The 26,352-nt window shown below is 35.2% G+C and overlaps 1 protein-coding gene across 31 annotated transcripts in view; it reads left to right on the top strand.

The window, feature by feature from the left end:
- Positions 1 to 22,962, top strand: part of DLG1 (discs large MAGUK scaffold protein 1) — a 228,720-nt gene extending 205,758 nt beyond the window's left edge. For 19 of the 31 annotated variants that reach the window (XM_072726180.1, XM_072726293.1, XM_072726258.1 and 16 more), the window contains 8 exons: positions 160 to 201; positions 903 to 938; positions 2,500 to 2,550; positions 3,582 to 3,683; positions 3,931 to 4,103; positions 14,157 to 14,266; positions 19,970 to 20,061; positions 21,134 to 22,962. In XM_072726180.1, the coding sequence (XP_072582281.1) occupies positions 160 to 201; positions 903 to 938; positions 2,500 to 2,550; positions 3,582 to 3,683; positions 3,931 to 4,103; positions 14,157 to 14,266; positions 19,970 to 20,061; positions 21,134 to 21,240 (713 nt within the window). In that variant the 3' untranslated portion in view covers positions 21,241 to 22,962. The remainder of the gene's footprint in view (positions 1 to 159; positions 202 to 902; positions 939 to 2,499; positions 2,551 to 3,581; positions 3,684 to 3,930; positions 4,104 to 14,156; positions 14,267 to 19,969; positions 20,062 to 21,133) is intronic. The other 12 variants (XM_072726284.1, XM_072726302.1, XM_025990314.2 and 9 more) reach the window with 3 other exon arrangements.
- Positions 22,963 to 26,352: the final 3,390 nt, after the last annotated feature.

The raw sequence follows: 26,352 nt of genomic DNA, 5'->3' as shown, positions 1-26,352 counted from the left end.
CTTTTCAAAGAAAATCAGAAATGCTTTTTAAAAATTCTTTGAGTATGTGTGATTTATATCTCAACATTTGTAATGTCGCCTTGTGTTTATCTTGGTAATTTGCTTTTTTAAACTCATGACACTGTTTTCTTTATTTTTTCCATTGTCCTCCAATTTCAGAGCATATAACTTCTAATGCCAGCGATAGTGAAAGTAGTTACCGTAAGTGTTTTAAGTTACTTGTTCTTTTGTAATCAGAAGTAATATATATCCTTTGGGAGGTTTTTGTCTTAGTGATACATTCAAAAAACTGCACATTAGATGTTTAATATTTTAAAATCAGGGAAAGCCAAGTAATATCTATACTTGAAAAATAAAGTCATACTATATGTACAAAAGTTAATTTCCAAAATTTTAATAAAACTCTAAAATCCTTTTTACAAGCAGTGCTATTTGTGTACATAGTACACGTGTGTGTGTATCTTTTACAAGAAAATATCTAGTTAAATGAGAGATAAACTTGTATTTTTGCCATTTTCTTTAGTAATTGTTTTTAATTTGAGAATTAAAGTGTTTTTCAGTAGTGCTAAATTATAGTTAGCTTTATTTCCTTTTTTATTCTTTGTCACCAGTATTGATCTAGATCAAGTTCTTGTTTATTACCAGCTTCTAGTGAACCTAAAAGATGAAGGAAAAATCTTCCAACAGTTGCTCAAACAATAATACTGATATCTTTTTTGGTATTCTATGTTACATTCTTGTATATAATATTATTAAGTGAACTATACAAGCATGTGAAGTTTTTTTAACAGGTTTGGGCATGGGAGGAGGGGGGAAATACATGAATATTATCAGTTGTGGTACCTTAAAAATTAAAATTGCTTTTCTAACTTTTTTTTTTTTACTGCTGTCTAATATGAAAGTAATCTTGATTACAGATGAGTATGGCTGCTCAAAAGGTCTACCCTGTTAACATCAGTCTCTGATATTTTTCATGTTGACAATATATACTTTTAACCTTTATTTGATTGGTAGTAATTTTTTGCGTTATAGTTACATAATTTTGGTTTTTTGGTATGGGAATGTGATTTATTAGTGTTTTATTAATATATAATTAGAATTCACCACAGAGTAGTTGAGTAGCTTTCCAGACTAAAAAAAAAAAAGAAAGGTAATGAAAGTATATATTGTCTGTCTCATCATTTGCATGAATTATTAGGTGTGGAATTTCATATTGCATGTTTCTGCTAATATGTAAACCATGTTTTACATACAATATTTTTTCAAGCAACTTGTAAATATATATTTTATATATTATGATAAAACAGTAAAACACACTTTTAAGACAGGAAAGAACACTTTTAAAACAGTAAAATACACTTTTAAAGCCAGTATATACATTTAAAAGATCTACAGCTGCATATATATGATATAAACCAAAGCCAAATTTAGTGAAAAATTTGCTGTGGAAGCTCAATAATCAAGGAGAAAATCCTCAAATATGTTATCCAACATTGTTTTCATTGAACCACTTGAAGTAAAAGTCCTTCCTAGTTTGTTTTCTGTATGTGTGTGTGTGTGTGTTGAGAATTAGAATTTTTAACTCTTTGAGTTCCTTTTACTGAGTCCAGATACAATTTGTAAAGTTTTTTATTGAGTATATTCTTAAGCTCTAAACCTTTAGTTTAATCTTAGAGGACTTAATTTCTAAAGTGCTTTTAAATCAAAGCAAAATCTATTTTATTTCATTTACTATCTTATGTGATTCGTAGTTGGAGTTGAAAGGATTTAATTTTATCCAAAAGGTTTGGTTGTTGTTGATGTTTTTGAAGATCTAATTGGCCTTATTGAGAAATTCATGAATTGTGAGCATCCCATTCTAGAAGAAAGGAATGCTTTTATCTAAAGCTTTTTAAAACCCATTTTAAATGTTATTTTTTAATTGAATAAATGAATTATTAGAACAATTAGTAAAGTTTTTTCATCAGTGAAATAGTAACAATAGTTTTACCTTTACATTAAAATTTCTTATTATAAGATAGCTGTAATTACAAAAATATGTATATATATCCTACTTAATATTATATCTGGTGGGATCAAAACAGCAGCATATTCTTAATAGCAGTAAATTACATAAATACACACTTATGTAGAACTGTTCCTTAAAGTATTAATCTTTAAGAGATTTAATAATTCTTAGCTTCTAAATAAAAAAGTAGTATCACGTACATGACATCACAAATGAAGGTTTAAATGGATCTAATTAGAATTTAAAAGAATAACAGAAAAGCAGTTGTTAAACAACAGTTATATTTTGTTTTTACATTTATCAAATTTATGACTTCATAATTTACCACTTCCTTCTTTAACTTAATCTTGCCACAAATAATTTATAAAGTATCTTTTCCACATTTTTGCTATTTTCTCAGGAAAGTCCTAGTAATTTATATGTTACAATGAAGAAATAAATTAGCATTAGTTATCTTAATAGACTTTCTCATCTGTATTTTAAACTAATAGGTGGTCAAGAAGAATATGTCTTATCTTATGAGCCAGTGAATCAACAAGAAGGTTTGTGAAGCCTTTTGATGTTTTATAATCTAGAAAAATACGTTTCTTAGCTTAGAAAATAAGTCTGACACCTCAAAATAATGTTTTATTAGAATTTTGCTGTATATTTTTTTCTGTATATCTATAGAAATTTGTTATATGTATTTTATGAAACATGGTTTAGTTCACAGTAAGTTGGATCTGGTCATTTTATCTTAACTGTTTTATATTGCTATTTTATTTCCTCAGCAACTTCTTTCCAGTGCTCATGATTGCATCACTGCCCTTCAGTGACCCTTGTTCAAAATTTTGGAAACATCTTTGATCTTTCTCTGTTTCTCCTCTCCCTTGTCCAATCACTTTCTAGGCCCTATTTATTCTTCTCTCATATCTTCCTTACTTAAAACCTTCTTTTCATCCCTGCTACCATAATGTTAATTCTGATTCATACTGTCAATCTCCCTGCTTCTAGCATGATTCCTTACAATCCAGTGTAAAGTGTAACCCACTTTTCCCCTTCTTTGATCTCCTTCCTAACAATTTCTACTTCAAAAAGGATCAGTAAACACTAAACTGTTTTCTCATTTGTAATGAGATATTAGCAATGTATAGAAACACTATCTGCTAAAATTCTGAATTTAACTTGATTGAATTATCAAGTGTGTGACTTCCAATAGGAGATTGACTTAAGTTTAAGATCTTAGTAAAGGGGAACACCTGGGTGGCTTAGCGATTGAGCATCTGACTTCAGCTCAGGGCGTGATCCTGGAGTCCCAGGATCAAGTCCCACATCAGGATCCCTGCATGGAGCCTGCTTCTCCCTCTGCCTGTGTCTCTGGCTCTGTCTCCTGTGTGTGTCTCATGAATAAATAAATAAAATCTTTAAAAAAAAAAAAAGATCTCCATAAAGGTTTATAAACTAGCAAGTTAGGCATCATTGGTGGAGAAAGAAAAACATTTTTTTATAATATCTAAGGATACTTTTGTTCTCTAGTCTAAAGTAGATTGTTGTTGAGTGTTTACTCCTTTTAACATGCAGTTTATCTTTATAGTTAATTATACTCGACCAGTGATCATATTGGGACCTATGAAAGACAGGATAAATGATGACTTGATCTCAGAATTTCCTGACAAATTTGGATCATGTGTTCCTCGTGAGTAAACCACATAAAAATTCTTCATTATTTCTTTTAATATTTTGTCACCATGTATGGTAAAAATAAACAGTACCATTTCTTTAATGATTTTATGCTAAGTTATCAGTTAATTCCTCCATATTTTGCTTTTAAGTTTCAATTAATTCCCATTGTGTTGAACTTGACAAGACAATTATTGAAGCAGAGAATGGATTTGTTGTGTTTTTTAATACTAAACACATCCTCAAGTTATTTTCTATTAAAGATACAACTAGACCAAAGCGAGACTATGAGGTAGATGGAAGAGATTATCATTTTGTGACTTCAAGAGAGCAGATGGAAAAAGATATTCAGGAACATAAATTTATTGAAGCTGGCCAGTATAACAACCATCTGTATGGAACAAGTGTTCAGTCTGTGCGGGAAGTAGCAGAAAAGGTAAGCACCAGGGGTGCCTTACTGCCTCATTTGGTAAAGCTTGCGACTCCTGATCTCCAAGCTGTTAAGTTTGAGTCCCATGTTGCGTGTAGAAATTACTAAACATAAAAACTTAAAAAAAAAAACCACCAAAGTGATCCCAGAATATATTTTCTTTTTTTTTTTTTTTCAGAATATATTTTCTAATCAGATATGTTTTTGACAGTATAAAAGAATGATGGCATAGAAACTTTTAATTCATTTTTTTAAATATAAATGTTATAGCATTGATCATTTTACTTAGGGTAATGAATTTATTCAACTGAATATTAATTGTGGTGGCTTAGAAAAATGCATACAAAATAAAGTAGATCCAGGGGTGCTTGGGTGGCTCAGAGCATCTGACTCTTGATTTCAGCTCAGGTCATGATCTTAGGGTCGTGAGATCAAGCCCCATATCAGGCTCAACACTGGGCATGGAGCCTGCTTAAGATTCTCTCTCCCCCTGCCCTTACCATCTCCCCTCAGAAAAAAATAAAGCAGATAAAGATTAACAAAGAAAATGAGAACAGAAATGGTAACATGAATTTAAGAAGCAAGGTTATTATTTTAAGGCCTATACATTTGCTAGATATAGACCTTGTATTTAGCAATAGCTTTCCAACATCTAGCATAATTAAAGAGCTAAGACCAACAGTATTCATTAATAAAAATGAACCAGATGTTCAAGATACATGTAGTTGCTTCCGTCCTGAGACTACACAAAAATTCCTCCTGGATAGTCACACTTAACTAACAACAGTGTAAAAAATACTCAGCAGCACTGTAACAGCAACAGATTTTCTGAAAAATCCTTCAGAGTAGTCTGATGATATTAACATTGGGTTAAAGCAGTTTTATGGTAAAGCCAAAGCATTGTACTCCAGGCACACTGCTATGGTTAAAGTATTCTTTGGGCCTAGAAAATAAACATCAAAAAAATTATTTTATACTGGGACGCCTGGGTGGCTCAGTATTTGAGCGTCTGCTGTTGGCTCAGGGCATGATCCTGGGGTTGGGATTGAGTCCCACATCGGGCTCCTTGCTGGGGGCGTGCTTCTCCCTGTGTCTGTGTCTCTGCCTCTCTCTTTGCGTGTCTATCATGAATAAATAAATAAATAAATAAAATCTTTTTTAAAAAAATATTTTATACCTTTAAAACTAGTAGTTTAAGACTCAGTAATGGAATACCTATAAAATATAAAGCAGTAATTCAGCATCTCAGTTTCCATCTATAAATACTTCTTTATATAAGAGGTTTAATTAGCTCTGATAAGTTTTAAAAATTGAAAAAATGGAAATGTCCAGTGATGCCAAGAATTTGGGAAAATAGGAAACTTAGGTATTATAAGTGGGGATATAAATTAGTAAAACTTCTTTTAAGACTTCGGCAGTATCTAATAAATGCTCATACCCTATGAGACAAAAACTTTTTTTTTTTTTTTAAGGATTTATTTGTTTATTTTAGGGAGAAAGAGAAAGCATGAGCAGGAGGGGCAGAGGGAAAGGGAGAAAGAAACTCAAGCAGACTCCGTGGTGACTGTGGCTGCTAACTCAGGGCTGGATCTTCACAACCAACCTGAGCCGAAACCAAGAGTCAGATTAACAGACTATACCATTCAGACACTCCTCAAAAATTTGCTTTCTTGGTATCTAAGTAGAAATTTACTCAAGATGAACATGTATAAATATGTTCATAGTATTTCTTTATAATAGTAAAAAATTGGAATCAACAAAGGAGAATGATAATTGTTACTTATTGATGCAGTGTGCCATATAGCAGCTGGAGTGCATAAACTTCACTAGTGCAACATATCTACATTAATAAATCTCAGAATACAATGGTGAATGAGTAAAGTTGCAAAAAAGATATACAGTATGATACTATTTATATAAACTAAAATAACAACAGGCTATACAGTTTATGGATACATATTTAGTAACAAAAACATGCATGGGAATGATACACATCTACTTCTGAAGTATACAAAACCATTTTTCAGTGGTTTTTCTTTGGGAGGTGAGGGAAGGAATTTGTAGCTTTAGCTTTATTTATAACGTTGTGTCTCTTTTAAATTTTTTAAAAATGTAAAAACCACATCTTCACCCTACCTGAAAGATAATGTTCAAACTTCAAATTACTGACAAATGGAAAGTAAACAAATCACAGCAAGCTATTTTTTTTTCTTTAAGGTTTTTTTTTTGTTTATTGTGCTTTGTTTTGTTTTTTGACACAGAGAACAAGCAGGGTTAGTGTCAGAGGGAGACAGAGAAGCAGTCTCCCTCCTAGCAGGGAGACCAATGTGGGGCTTGATCCCAGGACCTCGAGATCATGACCTGAGCTGAAGGCTGTTGCTTAACTGACTGAGCCACCCAGACGCCCCACAGCAAGCTATTTCTTACGCAGACCATGTAGAGAAGAAAATATTAGAAAGTTCCACAAAGTTAGAAATATAAATGATTCGAAAAACCAAAACAGTAAGGCAGGGCAGCCCTGGTGGCTCAGCGGTTTAGCGCCACCTGCAGCCCAGGGTGTGATACTGGAGACCCGGGATCGAGTCCCACATCAGGCTCCCTGCATGAAGCTTGCTTCTCCGTCTGCCTGTGTCTCTGCCTCTCTCTCGCCTCTCTGTGTATTCTCATGAATAAATAAAATCTTTTAAAAAAAAAAAAAAACACTAAGGCATAGCAAACTAGAAATTTTAAAGCTACCTATTAACTCTTATGTGAAAGAAAATATAAAATGAAATTATAGATTTTCTTAATGAAAATACATACCAGAATCCACAGGATACATTTAAAACAGTAATCAAGGGCACCCAGCTAGCTCAGTTGGTAGAGCATGAGACTCTTAAAACAGTAATCAAAGGAAAATTCATAGCCTTAAAAACTTTTCCAAACAAAAGTGAATAAGAATAAATGCCAAGTGTAAAAGGCTAGAAAGAGAGAAATGGAGGACATACTGTAAATAAAAACAGAAACTATGTAATAAGCAGACGGAAGAAATAATAAAAATCAGAAAAACATAAATAATGAAACCAAAAACTGGTTGAGATCAAAATAATTGATAAACCTTTAACCAGACTGATCAGGAAAAAAAGAAGAGACAGCAAATTACCAATATAGGGAATGAGAGAGATGATAGAATATATAAATATTAAAAGAAAAATCAGAGAATATTAGGAGCAACTTTATACCACAAAGTTCAACAATTTAGATGTAATGGATAATATCCTTGAAAGAAACTACGTAAGCTCACATAAGAAGAAGCAGACCACTTGAATAGACCTGTCTACTAAAAGAGATTGATTTCATTTACATTTAAAAATCACACACAAAAAAATCTCCAGGCCCAGATGGCTTCACTAATAAATTCCACCAAACACTTAAGGAAGAACTAATACCCATTTTTCTACCATAAAATTTAAAAAGAAGGAATACTTCCCAATTCAGTCTCTTGAGTCCAACATTACCTAAATTTCAAAACCTGAAAACACAGATGCAGAAATTCTAAACAAAAATTTAGCAAATTGAATTTTAACAATATATTAAAAAGATAATATGCCATGACCAGGTAGGGCTTATGCAGTGAGTGTAAGGTAAATTTAAACATTAGAAAATCAGTTATTGTAACTCACCATATTAAACTAAAAAAGGAAAATCATACAGTCATCTCCGTAGTTCAAGTAAAGCATTCAACAAAATCAAACACCCATCAGAAACATGTCAAGAATATCCATTTTTACCACTTGTTTTCAGCATTATACTATATACTAGAGGCCCTAGCCATGCAGTAAGTCAAGAAGAAAGAAAATTTGTTCAGATTGGAAAGGAAAAAGTATAATTGTGTTCATTTGTAGATGATATGATTGTCTATGTAAAAAATGTGATAGAATCTACCCAAAAAAACAACTAGAATTAATAACTTTAGCAAGAATGAAGGATTGTAGTATCATTCATTATACAAAAGTCAATTGTTTTCCTATGTACTTAGACCAGCCATAAGTTGACATTTTGAAAAACGGTATTATTTATAGTGGCATCAAAACATATTAAATACTTAGAAATAAATCTGATTTAAAGACCTAAATACATGGAGAAATACATCATGTTTGTGGTTTCTAAGCCTTAATATTATTCAGATGTCAGTTACCTCTGATTTGAACTTTTAAATTTAGTACAACCCCAATCAAAATCTGAGGCCTTTTTATAAAAAATGACATACTAATTCTAATATCATAGGAAATGCAAAAATCTAGAATAGCCAAAACAACTTTGAAAAAAATTAAAGATATGAAGGATTCACAGTACTTGATTTTGAGACTTATAAAAATACATTAATCAGGATACTATGGTACTGGCTTGAAGACAGTTAGATCAGCAGAACCTACTAGAGAATCCTTAAATAGACCAGCATATATATGGACAACTGTAGACAAAAGTACAAAGGCAATTCAGAGAAAGTGATTTCAATAAATCATTTCAATAAATGATACTAGAATGATTGACTAGCCATGCCTCACATCATATACAAAAATTAACTAAAGGGCAGCCTGGGTGGCTCAGCAGTTTAGCACTGCCTTCAGCCCAGGGCATGATCTTGGAGACCCGGGATCGAGTCCCATGTTGGGCTCCCTGCATGGAGCCTGCTTCTCCCTCTGCCTGTGTGTGTCTCTCTCTCTGTGTGTCTCTCATGAATAAATAAATAAAATATTTTTTAAATTTTTTAACTAAAAATAGATCATAAATGTAAAGCCTAAAAATATAAACCTTATAGAAGAAAACATAGAAAAATCCTCAGGACTTTGGGTTGGCAAAGATTTCTAAGATAATATATACTGAAAGTACAATCCATAAAAGAAAAAAATAACAAATTGGATTTCGTTGAAATTAAAACTTATGTTCTTGAAAAAAACTCTTTAAGAGAATAAAAAGACAAGCCATATACTAGGAGAAAATATTTTCAAATCATGTATCTCATGAGACTTGTATCCAGAATATTGTAAAGAACTCTTATGGGACGCCTGGGTGGTTCAGCAGTTGAGCGTCTGACTTTGGCTCAGGGCCTAATCCTGGAGACCCAGGATTGAGTCCCACATCAGGCTCCCTGCACGGAGCCTGCTTCTCCCTCTGCCTGTGTCTCTGCCTCAATCTGTGTGTGTCTCATGAATAAATAAATAAAATCTTAAAAAAAAAAAAAGAAAAACTCTTACAACACAGTAATAAAGACAGCCCAACTTAAATGGGCAAAGTATTCAAAAAGCCATTTCTCTAAAGACAATGGCCAGTAAACACATAAAAAGACATTCAGCATAATCAGTCATTAAGGAAATAAAAATCAAAACCATAATGAGGAGGTTCCACCACACACCCATTAGAATGGCTAAATTAGGGCAGCCCGGTGGCTCAGCAGTTTAGTGCTGCCTTTGGCCCGGGGCATGATCCTGGAGACCCGGGATCAAGTCCCATATCGGGCTCCTGCATGGAGCCTGCTTCTCCCTCTGCCTGTGTCTCTGCCTCTCTCTGTGTGTATGTCTGTCATGAATAAATAAAATCTTAAAAAAAAAAAATAGAATGGCTAAATTATTTTTAACTGTCTGTTACCAAGTTTTGACAGAGACATGGAGCATTTGTAACCCTCATACTCCACAAGGTGAGAATATGAAATATACATCCACTTTGAAAATCAGTTTGAGGATGCCTCAGTGGCTCGGTCAGTTACACGTCCGAATCTTGATTTCAGCTCAGGTCATGATCCTCATGGTTATGAGATTGAACCTGACATCAGCATTGGGCTTGCACTGGGTGTGGAGCCTGCTTAAAATTGTCTCCATCTCCCTCCACCCCTTCTCTACCCCCCCAACGCCTGCATGCACATGCTTTCTAAATAAATAAATAAGATGTAAGAAAAACAGTTTAAACATACACCTAGCTTATGATCCACTTCTGGATATTTGCCCAAGAAAAAAGAAAGCATATGTCCATACAAAGATAATCTGTGATAACAAAAAGGAGACCAGCAGTTGCTTGGGAAAGGACTAGAGGGAGAAGTTGCAAAGAGGCATGAGGAAACTTTTGAGGGTGATTAATATATTATCTTTATTTTGATGATGATTCCAGGGTACATATATATCAGAACTTATCAAATGTATACTCTAGGAATGCCTGGGTCGCTCAGTCAGTTAAGTGTCTGCCTTCCACTCAGGTCATGGTCTGGGGTTCCTGGGATTGTGCCCCATGCCAGGCTCCCTGCTCCAAAGGGAGTTTGCTACTCCCTCTGCCCCTCCCCCACTTGTGCTCACACTCTCTCTCAAATATAAAATATTTTAAATTGTATACTTTTTTAAGATTTTATTTATTCGTGAGAGACACAGAGAGGCAGAGACACAGGCAGAGGGAGAAGCACGCTCCATACAGGGAGCCCAATATGAGACTCAATCCCAGGTCCCCAGGATCACACCCTGGGCCAAAAGCAGGTGCTCAACCACTGAGCCACCCAGGCATCCCCCTTAAGCTGTTTAAAATAAAAACTGAAAAAAAATAAAAAATAAAAAAAAATAAAAAAATAAAAAATAAAAACTGATAATCCTCTTGGTGCTTTGGGGGGAAAGAAAACTTACAGCTTTTAACTTTATATCCTTGCTGAACTACTTAAATTTGTTAACTCACATATATTCTTTTGCAATAAAAATAATTAATAAAATGTTTTTTGAAAGAATTTAAGGTAAAAAATAGAAAAAAGATCTAGAAAAAGTTAACACAGTAGATAAACCATGAGCTGACTTGATTTTTTTAAAAAGGAAAAATCACAAATAATAGAAACAAGAAATAACAAGGGGACATATCATTGAAATAATTGTGAAATCCTAAAAGACTACTTTGTATATCTTTATATAAATTTTAGAACTTGTTTGTGATGGATAATTTTTTAGAAAAAGGTGGTTTGTCAAAATTGTGCTATTAGAAATGGAAAGATTTCTTTAGAAGAAACAGCAAGTTTTCAAGGAACTACCCACAAAGAGCACCAGGCTCAGATGGCTTCATAGGAGAAGTCTATCAGGTCTCAAAGGTTAGATTGTTCTAAAGCTCTGTAAACTGCTCATGAGTATTCTTTTTATGAAGCAAGTATAATATTGATATCTAAGCCTGCTGGAAACAGGAAAAATCATAGACCAGTATCAGGTAACAAATATTAATGCAAAAATGTTAAATATTTTAGGAAATAGAAACATGCTACACTGCAAAAATAATACACTGTGACCAAATGAGATTAAAGGAATTTAAGGTCAGCTCAAAATTAGGAAATTAATTAATGTATCTACCACAAATCTCAAGAGAAAATTCATATATTCATAGATGCCTAAAAAGCTTTTGGTAGAATCACTACCTTTCCTGGGGCAGAGAAAAACTCAAAATATAGAGATTGGTATTATATTTTTAAAAGAAGAGAGATTAAGATGGATGAATGGATGGATAGATGTTCTTAGTTTTATTTTTTTTTTAAGATTTTACTTATTCATGAGAGACAAACACAGAGAGAGGCAGAGACACACAGGCAGAGAGAGAAGCAGGCTCCATGCAAGGAGCCCGACATGGGACTCGATCCTGGGACCCCAGGGTCATGCCCTGGGTGGAAGGCGGTGCTAAACTGCTGAGCCACCCGGGCTGCCTGATATTCTTAGTTTTAAATCCTTAATAGGAGAAATACAAGGCAAAATACGAGGCAATTCCATTATTGAAGAACAAGGCAAGGATGTGCATGATCTCCTGCTATTCAGCATAATACTCAAGGTATTCATTGTACTTGAGGCGTTAGTCAATGCTGTTAAGATTGGAAAGCAATTAGAGGCATAAAAGTTGGGAGAGGTAAAACTAGTTCTGTTTTCAAATTATAATATACCTGGTAAACCATACGAAACCTATCATAAAATATCATGAAATTTGTTTTGTAAAATATTTTATAAATTCATTATAAAATTAAAGACTGTTGGGATCCCTGGGTGGCGCAGCGGTTTGGCGCCTGCCTTTGGCCCAGGGCACGATCTTGGAGGCTCCGGATCGAATCCCACGTCAGGCTCCCGGTGCATGGAGCCTGCTTCTCCCTCTGCCTGTGTCTCTGCCTCTCTCTCTCTCTCTGTGACTATCATAAATAAATAAAAATTTAAAAAAGAAAAAAGACTGTTATAAAATAATGAAAGACACGTTTTAAAAAAAAAAAAAGTAAGGTAGCAGAAGGTAAAATTCAGATGTAAAGCTCACGGGGCGCCGGGGTGGCTCATTCAGCAGGTGTCCCACTCTTGATTTTGGCTCAGGTCATGATCTCAGGGTTGTGGGATTGAGCCCTGCACTGGGGTCTGTGCTGAGCAACGGAGCCTGCTTCTCTCTCTCTCTCTCTCAAATAAATAAATACATACGTACATATATACATACATAAATAAAACCTTAAAAAACAAAAATGATGTGCTCACCTCAGCAGCACACATACTGAAATTGGAAAATAGAGATTAGCATGCCTCTGCACAAGGATGTCACTCAGAATGGTGTGGATATGTAAAACCCCAGAAGCCTCTCTGTGGAGTCCCCATGCGGCCAACTCTGGGTAACTTGAATGTTAAAATGAATGATGATGATAACTGATTATAACATAAAGAGTAAAATATGGATCCAAGAGTCCATACTGGTATCATTGCATATACACATGAATAAATAAATGAGATAAAAGAGTAGCTTCGCCTTAACATTAGAATATCTCTTAATAAAGGTAGAAGGAATGATGATATTGATAACCACTGTGGTAAAAACTGTTTCAAGCAAGAACTCTCAGTGTGTGATAATAAAATCAGTTAGTGAATTAATATCTAATGAGAAACAGGATATTTACATCTCGACATACCCTCCCCAAAAAAACTTACTAGTTACAAAGGGGAAAATACTAATTTTATAATTGAGAGGCATGGTAGATAAAACCTTAAACAGGTGATCAAAATTAATATCACTAGTAATGGGACAAATAGATATCATATGCCTCTTGATCTGAAAGATATGGCATCACTTCTGTGGTATTCCTGCCAAAATGTGTAACATGTCATCTGATGGGAAACATCAGGCACACCTACGTTGAGGCATATTCTTTGAAAAAAAATAATAATACCAAGATCATGAAAGACAGACTAAAGAACTGTGCCAGCCTGATAGACTAACAAGACATTATACAACTAAATGCAGTGTATGATCTTGGATTGGATCCTGAACCAAGGATTTTCTTTCTCTTGCAGTAAAGGACATTACATGGCCAACTGAAATTATACTGTGGTTATGTAAGAGATGTCATTGTTTTTAGGAAATAGGGGATGAAAAAGTGTTATGTCTCCAATTTACTCAAACTACTTTGTACATATATAGGGAGGAATAAAATAAAGCAAACATGATAGAATGTTATTGTTTCAGTGTAGGAGTGTAGGATTTTTATAAATTTGTACGTGATCGTGTAAAATATTAATTTGTAATAAAAGGTGGTAGGTTCGTGTGTTCTATTATTTTCTCTGTGTTTGAAGTCTTAATAATTTTTTTATTTTAAATATTCCTACTGGGACATGTGGGTGGCTCAGGTGGTTGAATATCCAACTCTTGGTTTTGGCTCAGATCATGATCTCGGGGTTGTGAGATTAAGCCCCACCCTGAGCTCCCTGCACAGTGGGGAGTCTGCTTGAGAGTTGTTTTTCTTGGCAAAATAAAAGTAGGAACCCCATATTTGTTGCCATTTTGAGATTGGTCTGTGAAAGCTAAAAGTAAGGTAACTATATTTTCATTCCTTTTTAAGTGTAATATTTGAAAATGGAAATTAATTATTCATAGCCATTATTCATTGTCTTTATTTCCCCTCTGAAATTTGCTAACAGAAATGACAAGTTTGCTTAAAGTGAACAGGATCCAAACATACCATAATCCAGATTTTGTACCTGTAGGAAGTGTACCTTTGATATAATTGAAAATATTTGGTTCACTTGTTTTTCTTCTTTATTTCCTCTATTTTAGGGCAAACATTGTATCCTCGATGTGTCTGGAAATGCCATAAAGAGATTACAGATTGCACAACTTTACCCAATCTCCATTTTTATTAAACCCAAATCCATGGAAAATATCATGTAAGTGTAAATGCCTAAGGCACAAGCCTCTAAGTATAAATCCAATTTCTGTCACTTTTTAGACTGGATAGTTTACTTACCTTCCCTGCATATCAGTTCCCTTATCTGTAAAATGGAGATAGTATACTCACTTCATGTAGTTATTGTAAGGATTAAATAAGTATTCTGGGGTATTAGCTATCATTATCCATATTAATATATTAAAGTACGTAAGGTAACGTGATAGAATTTTAAGTCTAGTCACATGTGGCTCGTAATTACTGAATTGGGACAGTGTAGCTCTGGGTAATCACTAAAAGAATAAAATAATGTATACTTACTAACAGAGGGCAAATATCTAATATAAATAAAAACTAAAAGAAGATAAAGATCAAATAGAAGCATTGAACAGATGGGATAAAACGGATACAGATAGTAAGATGGTTTAAATGAATCCAGATATTTTGTTAACTAAATGTTAGACTAAATGGTCTGATTAAAAGACAAAGATTAGGAGCACCTGGGTGGCTCAGTCGGCTAAGCATCTGCCTTCAGCTCAGGTCATGATCCCAGAGTCCTGGGATCAAGTCCCGTATCTGGCTTCCTGCTCAGCAGGAAATCTACTTCTCTGTCTGCCCCTGCTCTGCTCATCGCACACTCTCTCATGTGTGTTCTCTCTCTCTCTCTCCCTCTCTCTCTCTCTCTCAAATAAATAATCTTATTTTTTAAAAATAAAAGACAAAGATTGTCAGAATTGTTGGAAAAAAATAACTAGATGTTTTTGTAGGAGAGGAAAAAATTCTTTTCTAGGTTTTCACTCAGACCTCTATAACAAAAGACAGATTAACATACAAATCTATTGAATTCAAGGTTTATATGAGCTGGGAGCATTCATAAGGAAATGACCCAAAGAATCTGAGCATATACTAGTTTTGATGACAAATGGGCAGTCATGGGAAAATGTGATAGTACCAAAGAATATAAGCTAAGAGTAGCAAACTAGGGAAACTTAGCAAGGTCTGTTTGTTCAAATTCCTCTTGGTGTCCCTCCATCTTTGTGAAGATAAGGATGTTTGTTTCCTCCAGGTAGAGGGATGCCACTCTCACATGAGGATCTTTGACTTGCTTCAGGGAAGGTCAGAGTCCTTCATATGCCTGCCATTGCCAAGGTGCCATATTTTGGAATATGATGCCAATCAACTATATATTGCTTTCATAAGGCACACTTAAATACTAGGCTATGGAAAAGCTAAAAATGAGAGACTAGAAAAAAATGATACAGCATACAAACATTAACCCAAAGTAAGTTTGTTTATATCACCATCAAAGTATATCTAAAGGCAAGAAATTATTACTGCGGATTAAGACGGACATTTCATAAAAATAAAAAAATGGTTCACTTCATCAAGAAGGTATATTTATACATTTTTCTGTACTTAATAATACAGTCTCAAAATATGTTAAGCATAAATTGATAATTATATGGGAAACAAATAATTCCAGAATCCTAATGGAAGAACTTAACAGGTCAGGAAATAATAGAATAAGAAAACAAAAAATCAGTATGTACATAAAACAACACAAAGTAAAAAACTTAACATATGTAAAAAAAATACTGCATTCAACATCTGCAAAAGTTTACACATTAATTTCAAAAGCATATAGGACAGTTACCAAAACTAATTATGTGCTAAGCCACAAACCTCAGTGATTGAAAACAAATATTCTCTAACCATGGTAAAATTAAAATAGAAATAAGTAATAAAAAGATCACTAAAAAATCCCTATATATTTTGAAATTAAGCATTTTATTTTGGTTGGGTCAAAAAAGAAATCACAACATAAGTTAATAAATGTTTTGAACTAAACGGTAACAGAGGGATGCCTAGGTGGCACAGCATTTGAGCACCTACCTTCAGCAAAGGGTGTGATTCGGGGGTCTGGGAATCGAGTTTCGCATTGGGCTCCTCACAGAGAGCCTTCTTCTCCCTCTGCCTATGTCTCTGCCTCTCACTCTGTGTGTCTCATGAATAAATAAATAAGCTTTAAAAAAGTAAATGGTAACAGAATTGTCAAGTAAATGAATTTGGAATATAGTAGCCTTGGTGATGGAAAAGCCACAGGTTTAAATATTAGGAAAGAATATAGGAAGTCAAATAAATGTTAGCAATCTAAGGTCTTGAGAAATTAGAAAAAAACTAGTCAATGAAATGCAAAGAAAGTAGAAATATATTGAAATAGAAAACAAACATGGTAGGATCAATAAAATCAAAACCGTCTTTAAAAATATTATAAACTGGGGTGCCTGGGTGGCCCAGTTGGTTAAGCGTCTGCTTAGCTGGGATCAAGCCCTGCATTGGGCTCCCTGCTCAGCGAGGAGTCTGCTTTTCCCTTTGCTCCTACCCCAGTTCATGCTCTCTCTCTTTAATAAATAAATAAAATCTTTTAAAAAAAAATACTGTAACCATTAGATCAAGAAATGAAAGTACAAAAGGTATAATTAATATCAGGGATGAAAATGGGAATATCATTGCACATCAAATGACCTTAATAAGGTTAACACAAATGGGACGCCTGGGTGGCTTACTAGCTAAAGTGAAAAAGAAAATAGCAGTTGTTAGCAAGGACATGGAACAACTGAAACTCATTGTATAAATTGGTACATCCACGTTGGTAAACTGCTTACAGTTTAAAACTGAACATTCACATAACTAAAGATCCAGAAGTCTTATTTCTAGATATTTACTCAACAGAAATGTTTACATATATTCACCAAAGACATGTACTATAGTGCTGACAGAAGTACTATTCAAAATAACCAAAAGCACAATCCACGTGTCCATCGGTGAATACATAAATTATGACACACACAATAAAATATTCTACAGTAATGAGAATGAGCAATCTCTAACTACACACAAAAGTATGGAAGAACGACACAAACATAATTTGAATGAAAAAAGAATTCCAAACCTAGAAGTATATATTGTCTAGGATTCCTTTATACATATCCTGTGATTCCAATTTAATCATTGCTTATAGAAGTCAAGGGATGTTACTCTGACGGGGTAGAGAGCGCACCCAGATTCTAGGATATTGGCATAACGTTCTAGATCTTGATCTAGGTACTAGATGGTACACAGGTAAGTATAAGTTGGTTCAGATTCATACAGCTGTATATATACGATATTTTTCTGTGTTTGAAAGTTATACTTTAAAAACTTTTTTAAAAAGTCTATATATAAGTAGGCAGCCCGGGTGGCTCCAGTGGTTTAGCACCGCCTTCAGCCCTGGGTGTGATCCTGGAGACCCGGGAGTCCCTGAGTCCCATGTTGGGCTCCCTGCATGGAGCCTGCTTCTCCCTCTGCCTGTGTCTCTGCCTCCTTCTCTCTCTCTCTGTGTCTCTCATGAATAAATAAATAAAATAAATAAAATCTTTAAAAAAATAAAATTAGAATTAAAAAATAAAAAAAATAAAATCTAAAAGATAGAAAAGGAAAAAATAAGATAAAAATCTAATCCTGTTCCTATTAAAGAACTTGGAACTCTCTTATGAAAAACCTTCCCAGAAATAAAACACTAGCCCAACAGGACTTATTGAATTCTATCAAAGCTAAGTAATATGACTCTTACACAAATTCTTCAACTAATTTTATGGACATTAATTTAATACCAAAACCTCACTGAGACCATGTAGGAAATGAAAATGGTAAGCCAATCTTAAGATGAATATAGATGCAAAAATCTTAACCAAAGTACAAATAAAATGAGTTCAACAGTTTTTTTAAATAAGGTAAAATATAACCACCAAGTTGGATTTATTCAAGAATGCAAGGAAAATGGGCAGCCCAGTGGCTCACCAGTTTAGCGCTTCAGTCCAGGGCCTGAACCTGGAGCCCCGGGATCGAGTCCCATGTTGGGCTCCCTGCATGGAGCCTGCTTCTCCCTCTGCCCCTCTCTCTCTCTCTCTCTCTCTCTCTCTCTCTCTCTCTCATAAATAAATAAATAAAATATTTTTTAAAGAAAAGACTGCAAGGAAAATTAATCAGTGATAGAGCTAGAGAGAAGATGGAAGCACCAAGAATCCATTCCGCCCCCTAGACACAATCGAACTTAACAGAATCTGTCAGAGGTGACTACTTTGGAACTCAGGAGTCTGTTGAAGGTTTACAGCTTTGGGTGTCTAATTGTGGTTAATTTGAATGGTTAATTTTGGTTAATTTCAACTGTTAGCCTGATAGTAGCAATCTCCCCACCTTTAGCCCATAGCAGGCAGCCATTCATGCCTTTCTTGAGCAGCTTGTGGAGACCAAGGTGGGTAGTAAAGTTTGGTTTTCTAAATTTCAGATGCAACAATTATCAGCTATAAACTAATCTTGTGGGCAGCCCTGGTGGCGCAGTGGTTTGGCGCCGCCTGCAGCCTGGGGTGTGATCCTGGAGACCTGGGATCAAGTCCCACATCGGGCTCCTTGCGTGGAACCTGCTTCTCCCTCTCCCTCTGCCTGTGTCTCTGCCCCTCTCTCTGTGTCTATGAATAAATAAATAAAATCTTTAAAAAATAAAATAAAATAAACTGTTTCCTCTATCCCCCTACCTCCCTACCCATCCACACCAGATTATTTTGAAACCCCAGACAGTATATGATTTCACCCATAAACTTCAGTATGTATTTTGAAAGATTAAGAATTCTGTTATTTGAAAACATCTCTCTGGGGACGCCTGGGTGGCTCAGTGGTTGAGCATCTGCCTTGGGTTCAGGTCGTGATCCATGGGTCCCGGGATCGAGTCCCGCATCCGGTTCCCCACAGGGTGCCTGCTTCTCCCTCTGCCTGTGTCGCTGCCTCTCTGTGTATGTCTCATGAATAAATAAAATCTTCAGGGATCCCTGGGTGGCGCAGTGGTTTAGCGCCTGCCTTTGGCCCAGGGCACGATCCTGGAGACCCGGGATCGAATCCCATGTCGGGCTCCCGGTGCATGGAACCTGCTTCTCCCTCTGCCTGTGTCTCTGTCTCTCTCTCTCTCTCACTGTGTGCCTATCATAAATAAATAAAAATTTAAAAAATTATTAAAAAATAAAATAAAATCTTCAAAGATAAAAGAAAGAATATATCTCTCTGATACCACACTAACATGATTTTTTATGTCATCAATTCAAATTTTCCTGATTGTCTCATAAGTTTTGCTTACTTTTTTTTTCAATTTGTTTGAATCAAATTCCAGATAAGAGCTATTTGTGACCATTGGTTTTTTAATTCTTTTAATTTATCGATTGATTTTCCCTGCACATCTTTTTTTTTTTTTTTTTCCAATTTATTTGTTAAAGAAACCATGTCATTTCTTCTACAGAGTTCTCACCAGGCTATATCTTACTAGTTGCCTTCTCATGGTGCTGTTTGATATGTTCATGTGTTATCTGTGTTATCCGTAAATTGGTAAATAGGTCTCTAAGCTATATCTTAATATGAAATTTTCATCAAAGTAAAAAATACCAAATTAATGCTTAGTTTTTTTGGCTGCTTTGAGCCAATGCAAAAAATGTGTTGAAACTCTCTGTCATTCCAAGCTTAAAGCTATATACTTGGTGACTGAATCTAATTTTTAATGACATATTGTCAGCAGACCTCAACTTTTCATGATTTTATGTTTTATGTGTCTCTTCTCCTTTGTCGTCATCTTTTCAAAAAGTATTATATTAATTGCTAATTTCTAAATTTATTTGTGTAGGGAAATGAATAAGCGTCTAACAGAAGAACAAGCCAGAAAGACGTTTGAGAGAGCCATGAAACTGGAACAAGAATTTACTGAACATTTCACAGGTTGGCATCATGTGTGTCAGTGCCCTGACAGGATTTTGATTTGAAGCCATATGAACTGACCCATTGAAATGCACTTTGAACTATGACCACATCTACCAGTAATTAATTACTATGTAATTAATACTATGGTTTTCAGAATAATTCATCTAACCTAGGCAGTGATGATGAGGAATCTTAAAAGTTAGTGTTTCTTAAGTGATTAAGACCTACTAGACTGGAGAAAAATAGAATCAGACTTGCTTTCTTCTGTGAAACTGACGTTTTCCTTATGCTTTATACATTTTGATCTGTTTTAAGATATTTGTTTAAAAAGAAACAAGTGGGTAGCAATGCCCAAATAATCTCTCATTCATTTTGTCCTTTAAATTATTTTTCAGGTGTTCACACTAAGTACGTCAAATGCCATGGTGTTATAAACCATGTGCTTTTTTTCTTTCTTTTTTTTTTTTTTAATAATTGAGACTTCTAGAACCCTCAAAGAATAGTGCCAGCAATTCTCATATACTTATCACCCATATTTTCGAAATGTTAACATTTTGCCACACTTAATTTTTTTCTGAAACATTTAAAGTGGCAGGCAGATGCCCGTTTGCCCCTCGGTACTTTAGTGTGTAACCTCCCAAATACATAATACTAAGTAAAAATCACCAAATCTCACTTTTTAATCAGTATTTAAAATAAAAATTCTGGGGATCCCTGGGTGGCGCAGCGGTTTAGTGCCTGCCTTTGGCCCAGGGCACGATCCTGGAGACCCGGGATCGAATCCCGCATCGGGCTCCCGGTGCATGGAGCCTGCTTCTTCCTCTGCCTGTGTCTCTGCCTCTCTCTCTCTCTCTGTGACTATAATACATAAATAATAAATAAAAATTAAAAAAAAAATTTTAAAATAAAAATTCTTATGTTTTTCAAATAGGAAAATTAATGAAATGAGTGGTTATTACTAAGCAAACAATATGTAAACAGTCCCCTGCTAGATGAGTAACTAGTTCTAAAACTTAGCTTCTACTCCACCAATAGTTGTCATGGTAAAGATAGACAGCGGAGGTTTCTAATTTTGTTTCTGTTATTACAGCTATTGTACAGGGAGATACGCTGGAAGACATTTATAACCAAGTGAAGCAGATCATAGAAGAACAATCTGGTCCTTACATCTGGGTTCCAGCAAAAGAAAAGTTATGAGGACTGCTGTTTCTGTTTCTCTTTTCCACAATCTCATTTTCTCTGACACTTCTTTGCCCTTTCCTTTTGGAGTCTGTCTGCAATACTCCTTCCATGTTGAATCGTATCCCACTCATCATGATCTACAGTTGTGCTTAGTTTTGACAACTAGCGTCTCCTTCAAGTTGTAGCATCTGTATTATTTTATGTCACTATTGGTTTGTGGCCATTTTTCAGAACTGAAGATGGAATGGCCTGACCAGCTATTAAGGATTTGGGGAGACTGGGAAATTGTGGTAAAATTCCTTAATGTTTAAGGGAAAGTAACTTTAAGAGATTTTTCAGAAAAGCTTTATATACATTCTTTTCAAATTTCAGTATAAATGAAAGAAAAGTGGTGTTAATCAGTGATTTAGTAAACTTTGAGCAACAGTGCACGCTTAACTTTAATAGCATGGTTTGGCCAATATATTAACTTTCAAGTCCTTTTCTCAATTGACTTGTGTTATCAAAGCAAATATTTCATTATAGACAAATAAGGAAAATGTTCTTTAATTTCAAAGTTAATTTCTGCATTAACTTTCATAATTTCACAAGGGATATTCATTTTTCATAAGAGTTCTTCATGTCTTACTGTTTGAGGGGTTTTTTTCTCAGTACATTTGCTAGGAATAGCAGTGTTATAAATGTTTTTAATCTACTTGTGCAGGACTATTTATAGTGTCTTACAAAAGTTCATACATAATGATCACATTTTCTGAATTGAGGCCATGTTTAGGTGCTAGGGGAGCTCACCTTTTACACATAAGGTTGAGAAAATTTCATAGACATAAATACAGAGAGACAGACATTACAATGGTGATGTAGTAATCATTATGGCAATGGAAAAGGAGTCCAATTCATAGTCTAAAACTTTAAATGTATTCTTAGGGATCAGATTTTAATGAATATTTTACCCACAGTAACTGCCTATTTTGTTATAATAAAATATATATATATATAAATATATATAAAACTTTCTTTAACTAAACTCTGTAACTATGGGAATTATTTTCTTTACATAGTTGCACACACACAAACATATATATATATTTAAAATATATTTTTTTCTTTTGCCACCTACTCTTAACTTTTTGTTTGGTTTTTAAATTAAATATTAATTGATTAGACTTTATCTTCCTTAATCATGTGAACTGAAAATGGGGGTATGGTGGTTGTGGAAAGAAACCTCTAGGGAAATTAGATTACATACAGAAGTATAGGCGTGTTCTCCTCTTTTCTACAAAAATTTTCAAATGGTTCCTGGTTTTGTTTTGGGTTTTTTTTATTACTGTTGTTCTTGTCATTGGATTTGGATTTGGTCTTCTGCCTCTCTTTCCATTTCTCCTTTCACTAATAGGCAAATAAGCAAAAGCCTCATGTGTGTTTGTTTTCCCCTCAGACTGCACGCCTTTCACCTCTTGTAGCTGCTCTGTCCTAGAGTTGCACAGATCTTCATGGTGAGGAATTTTAAGAAATTTTCGTGAAAGGTAGATACGATTTCAGAAATCATCTTCTCTGGTCTTTTAATAATATTGTTTGGCTTCCCTTTGCTTTTTTGAAATTGTTGATTAAATATGTGTTTTTGACAACCTCCTCATTAGAATTTCTTAAATGAGTACTGGTTTGTAAAGGATTATCAACATTATCCATTCCATTTATGAAAAAGAGGAGAACAGCTAATAAACTTTATTGTAAAATCCATATGTTAAATGTGTCTTGAATTCTGAGAGAAGATACTATTTTACAAGCTAACACTTTCTTGAAACAACTTGAAGCATCACGGGCCATTGGGGAACATAATCAAATTTTCTTCTGTAGGGTTTGGAATTGAGTATGTTAACACATTGAAATACATACTATGGCTATAACAATAACTATAGTAGGTTGTTACCAAACATAAAACAACGAGAAGAATATTATTATGAAATGATCTCTAGAGTCCCAGATCACTCTACAGCAAGGCCCCAGCATAAGCCATTTTGAAGTACTTAACTGGTTACATGTTCTAAAATAACAGGTGATTCCATTTATCTGTTAGAATATGTATTACATTGCTTTTGGATGTCCTTATTAAGTGATATTTTTGTAAGAAAATACTAACTTTAGTGCAGCTTTCTAGATTGTATAGAATTATTAATAAAAGTACTAATTGCTCAGTACTACTGTGTAAACAACCACTTTAGTATATTATCATTTAATTTTAAAAGATAAGAATGTAAGAGTTCCTAGCCCCACTGTAAGGCTTAAGCGAAATCACTTGCCCAAGATCACTTAGCTAGGAAGCAGCAGTGCTTAATATTTGTATCCAAGTCTTTCTGACCCAAGTTCTTTCTAAATAGCATGCTGCCTTGTTTTTCTCAGCCCCTACTATGTAAGGCACTAGGACGTAAGCTATGTTATGTTAGTGCCACTTTACAAAGACAGACTTAGATGAAGAGTCACACAATAAGTAAGAACAGACCCATAGAAGTAGTCATTCCCATCACAGCTGAAATAAATGACTTTCTGGGAAGGAAATCAGCCTACCATCATCTCAGTGACATACAAAAAACTTTTTGGAACCAAAAGCGGGGAGGTGTTGTGGGGCAGGGGAGGGGTGGACAAAAATGGAACAGTGTTCAGTATATGTGCTACCAAAGCGAGCACTGGAACAGTGTTCATTAGGGAAAAAGCCCATTAGTCCAATACACAGGGAATTACAATATTTCTTTTTTTTTTTTTTTAAGATTTATTTATTTATTTATTCGTGAGAGAGAGAGGCAGAGGGAGAAGCAGGCTCCATGCCGGGAACCCAATGCAAGACCCAATCCCGGGACTCCAGGATCGTGCCCTGGGCCAAAGGCAGGCGCCAAACCGCTGAGCCACCCAGGGATCCCCAGGAATTACAATATTTCAAATGTTTTATGAGATACTCCATGTTTTTAATGTTCTTAATGTTTTTAAATTGGCAAAAATAAAAGTGCCCCTTAAATGTGACTACACATTTCTGGCTACTTTTCTATTCCACATCTTCCCAGGGCTCTTCCAAAATGATGGAAGCAAGTTTGCAGAAGAGACTCTAATAAACACCTGGTAACCTGCTACATAGAATTTAAATTCCAGGGACGCCTGGATGGCTCAGCAGTTGGGCACCTGCTTTCGGCTCAGGTCGTGATCCCAGGACCCAGATAGAGTCGTCCATCGAGCTCCCTGCATGGAGCCTGCTTCTCCCTCTGCCTGTGTCTCTGCCCTTCTCTCTCTCTCTCTCTCTCTCTCTCTCTCTCTCTCGTGAATGAATGAATAAATCTAAAAGAAAAAAAAGAATTTAAATTCCAAAGATGGCAATTTGGGGGCTTTACTCATGAGAAAATTTTGTTTTCTGAAGTATCAAAGTAAACAATTTACCTTCCAAAATTCTGTCTTGAATACTCTTAATTTACATGCAGTAAAACAAGCCCAGAGATCCCCATGTCTTAACCAGAGTTACATTGCAAAACAGAAACAGAGCCAGGATTAGAACCTTTGACTCCTGGCTCCTGGCACGGTGGTTTTTTTTACCATCCGGTTCCTTTTCTTCCCATGCTGTAAGATGAATTAGTGAGTTACTCAGTTCCTCAAGGAACTTAAAAAAAAGCATTTTTTAATTACCGATTAAAAGAAAGTAAGTACCCATAAACTTAAGAGATTTTATTGAGGAGCTTGAATTTGAAAGATACCAGAGAAACATAAAAATGGCACTTTTCTGACCTAAGGTTAGATTATCTGGTTTTCTAGTCCAACGTCAAAGACTGCATTTATCTCCCTCCAGAATTGCACAGCATAGCTCTCGTTGGCTTTAGCAGTGGAGTACTATAATGTGAAGAATGTGGGCTGTGGAATCACAGCTTGATTTGAATGCCAGCTCCACCACTCACTGGTTATGTAACTAACTTTGGACAAGTCATGCCATCCTTCTTTCTGTTTATCTCTAAAATGGAGATATTTTGGGCCATCTGGGTGACTCAGTCAATGAAGCCCAACTCTTGGTTTTGGCTCAGGTCATGATCCTCAGGGTCACAGAGTTGAGTCCTGCATCAGGTTCTGTGCTCATTGGGGAGTCTGCTTCTCTCCCTCTGCCCCTCCTTCTGCTTGTGTGTGCTCACTGTCTCTCAAAAAGTCGTTTAAAAAAATAAAATGGAGATATTTTGAGAATAAGATTATAAATAAAGGAACTTAGCACATAGTACATTCTGAAAGTTAATACCCCTTTCCTTAGGGATCCAAAGCCTGGAATTGTTGCAACTCATTTTGTATAAATTACCTTGAGCCTTCAATTTGCTGTATTTTTTTTTTTTAAGATTTTATTCATTTATTCATGAGAGACACAGAGAGAGAGGCAGAAACACAGGCAGAGGGAGAAGCAGGCTCCATGCGGGGAGCCTGATGTGGGACTCGATCCCGGGTCTCCAGGATCACGCCCTGGGCTGAAGGCGCTAAACCGCTGAGCCACCTGGGCTGCCCAAATTTGCTGTATTTTAAATGGGATTTGCAGGATTGTTAAAAGCGTTAAAGTAATGTGTACAAAACGCTGATCACAGCATCTGATACTTGGCTCTCACGATCTTGCTCTGGAGTATGTTTATGATTGGTAGCAGAAGACAGAATAATACGATCCACCATTCTTCATCAGCTAGAAATTTTCTTTGATGGACTTTGAAGAAATTGTCCGCCCCTACGATCACGTTTACTCCTCTCTTCTAAGCACCCCTACTCTGTCAGAGATGTAGCTACTCTCCCTGAGCCTTAAACATGAAGCTGGAGACCTCAAGATTGCATAAGCCATTCCACATCTGCTAGACACAACAGCCCCTAGCAAATCTCCAGAATGTTCCTGACAGTCTAGAAACAAGCCTGGAAAAGATTACTTAGATCAGCCAGGTAAGACATGTTTTCTTTTATTCAGTTTGACTTGGAAGAGTCCATACTTACCAGTGATTACTTTGCGGCTTTCCGCTATCAGCTCTTTTCTTCATTCCACCGCAAATATGGTTACCTCAGAGTTGGCAAAACATCCTCATCTGCCAAACAGCATTAGGAACAGTCAGGTAAACTGATGTTGTTTGAAACTTTTAG

Source organism: Vulpes vulpes, chromosome 1 (genome assembly GCF_048418805.1).
Source record: "Vulpes vulpes isolate BD-2025 chromosome 1, VulVul3, whole genome shotgun sequence".
Classification (NCBI taxonomy): domain Eukaryota; kingdom Metazoa; phylum Chordata; class Mammalia; order Carnivora; family Canidae; genus Vulpes; species Vulpes vulpes.
This window is presented reverse-complemented; position numbering and strand designations above follow the sequence as displayed.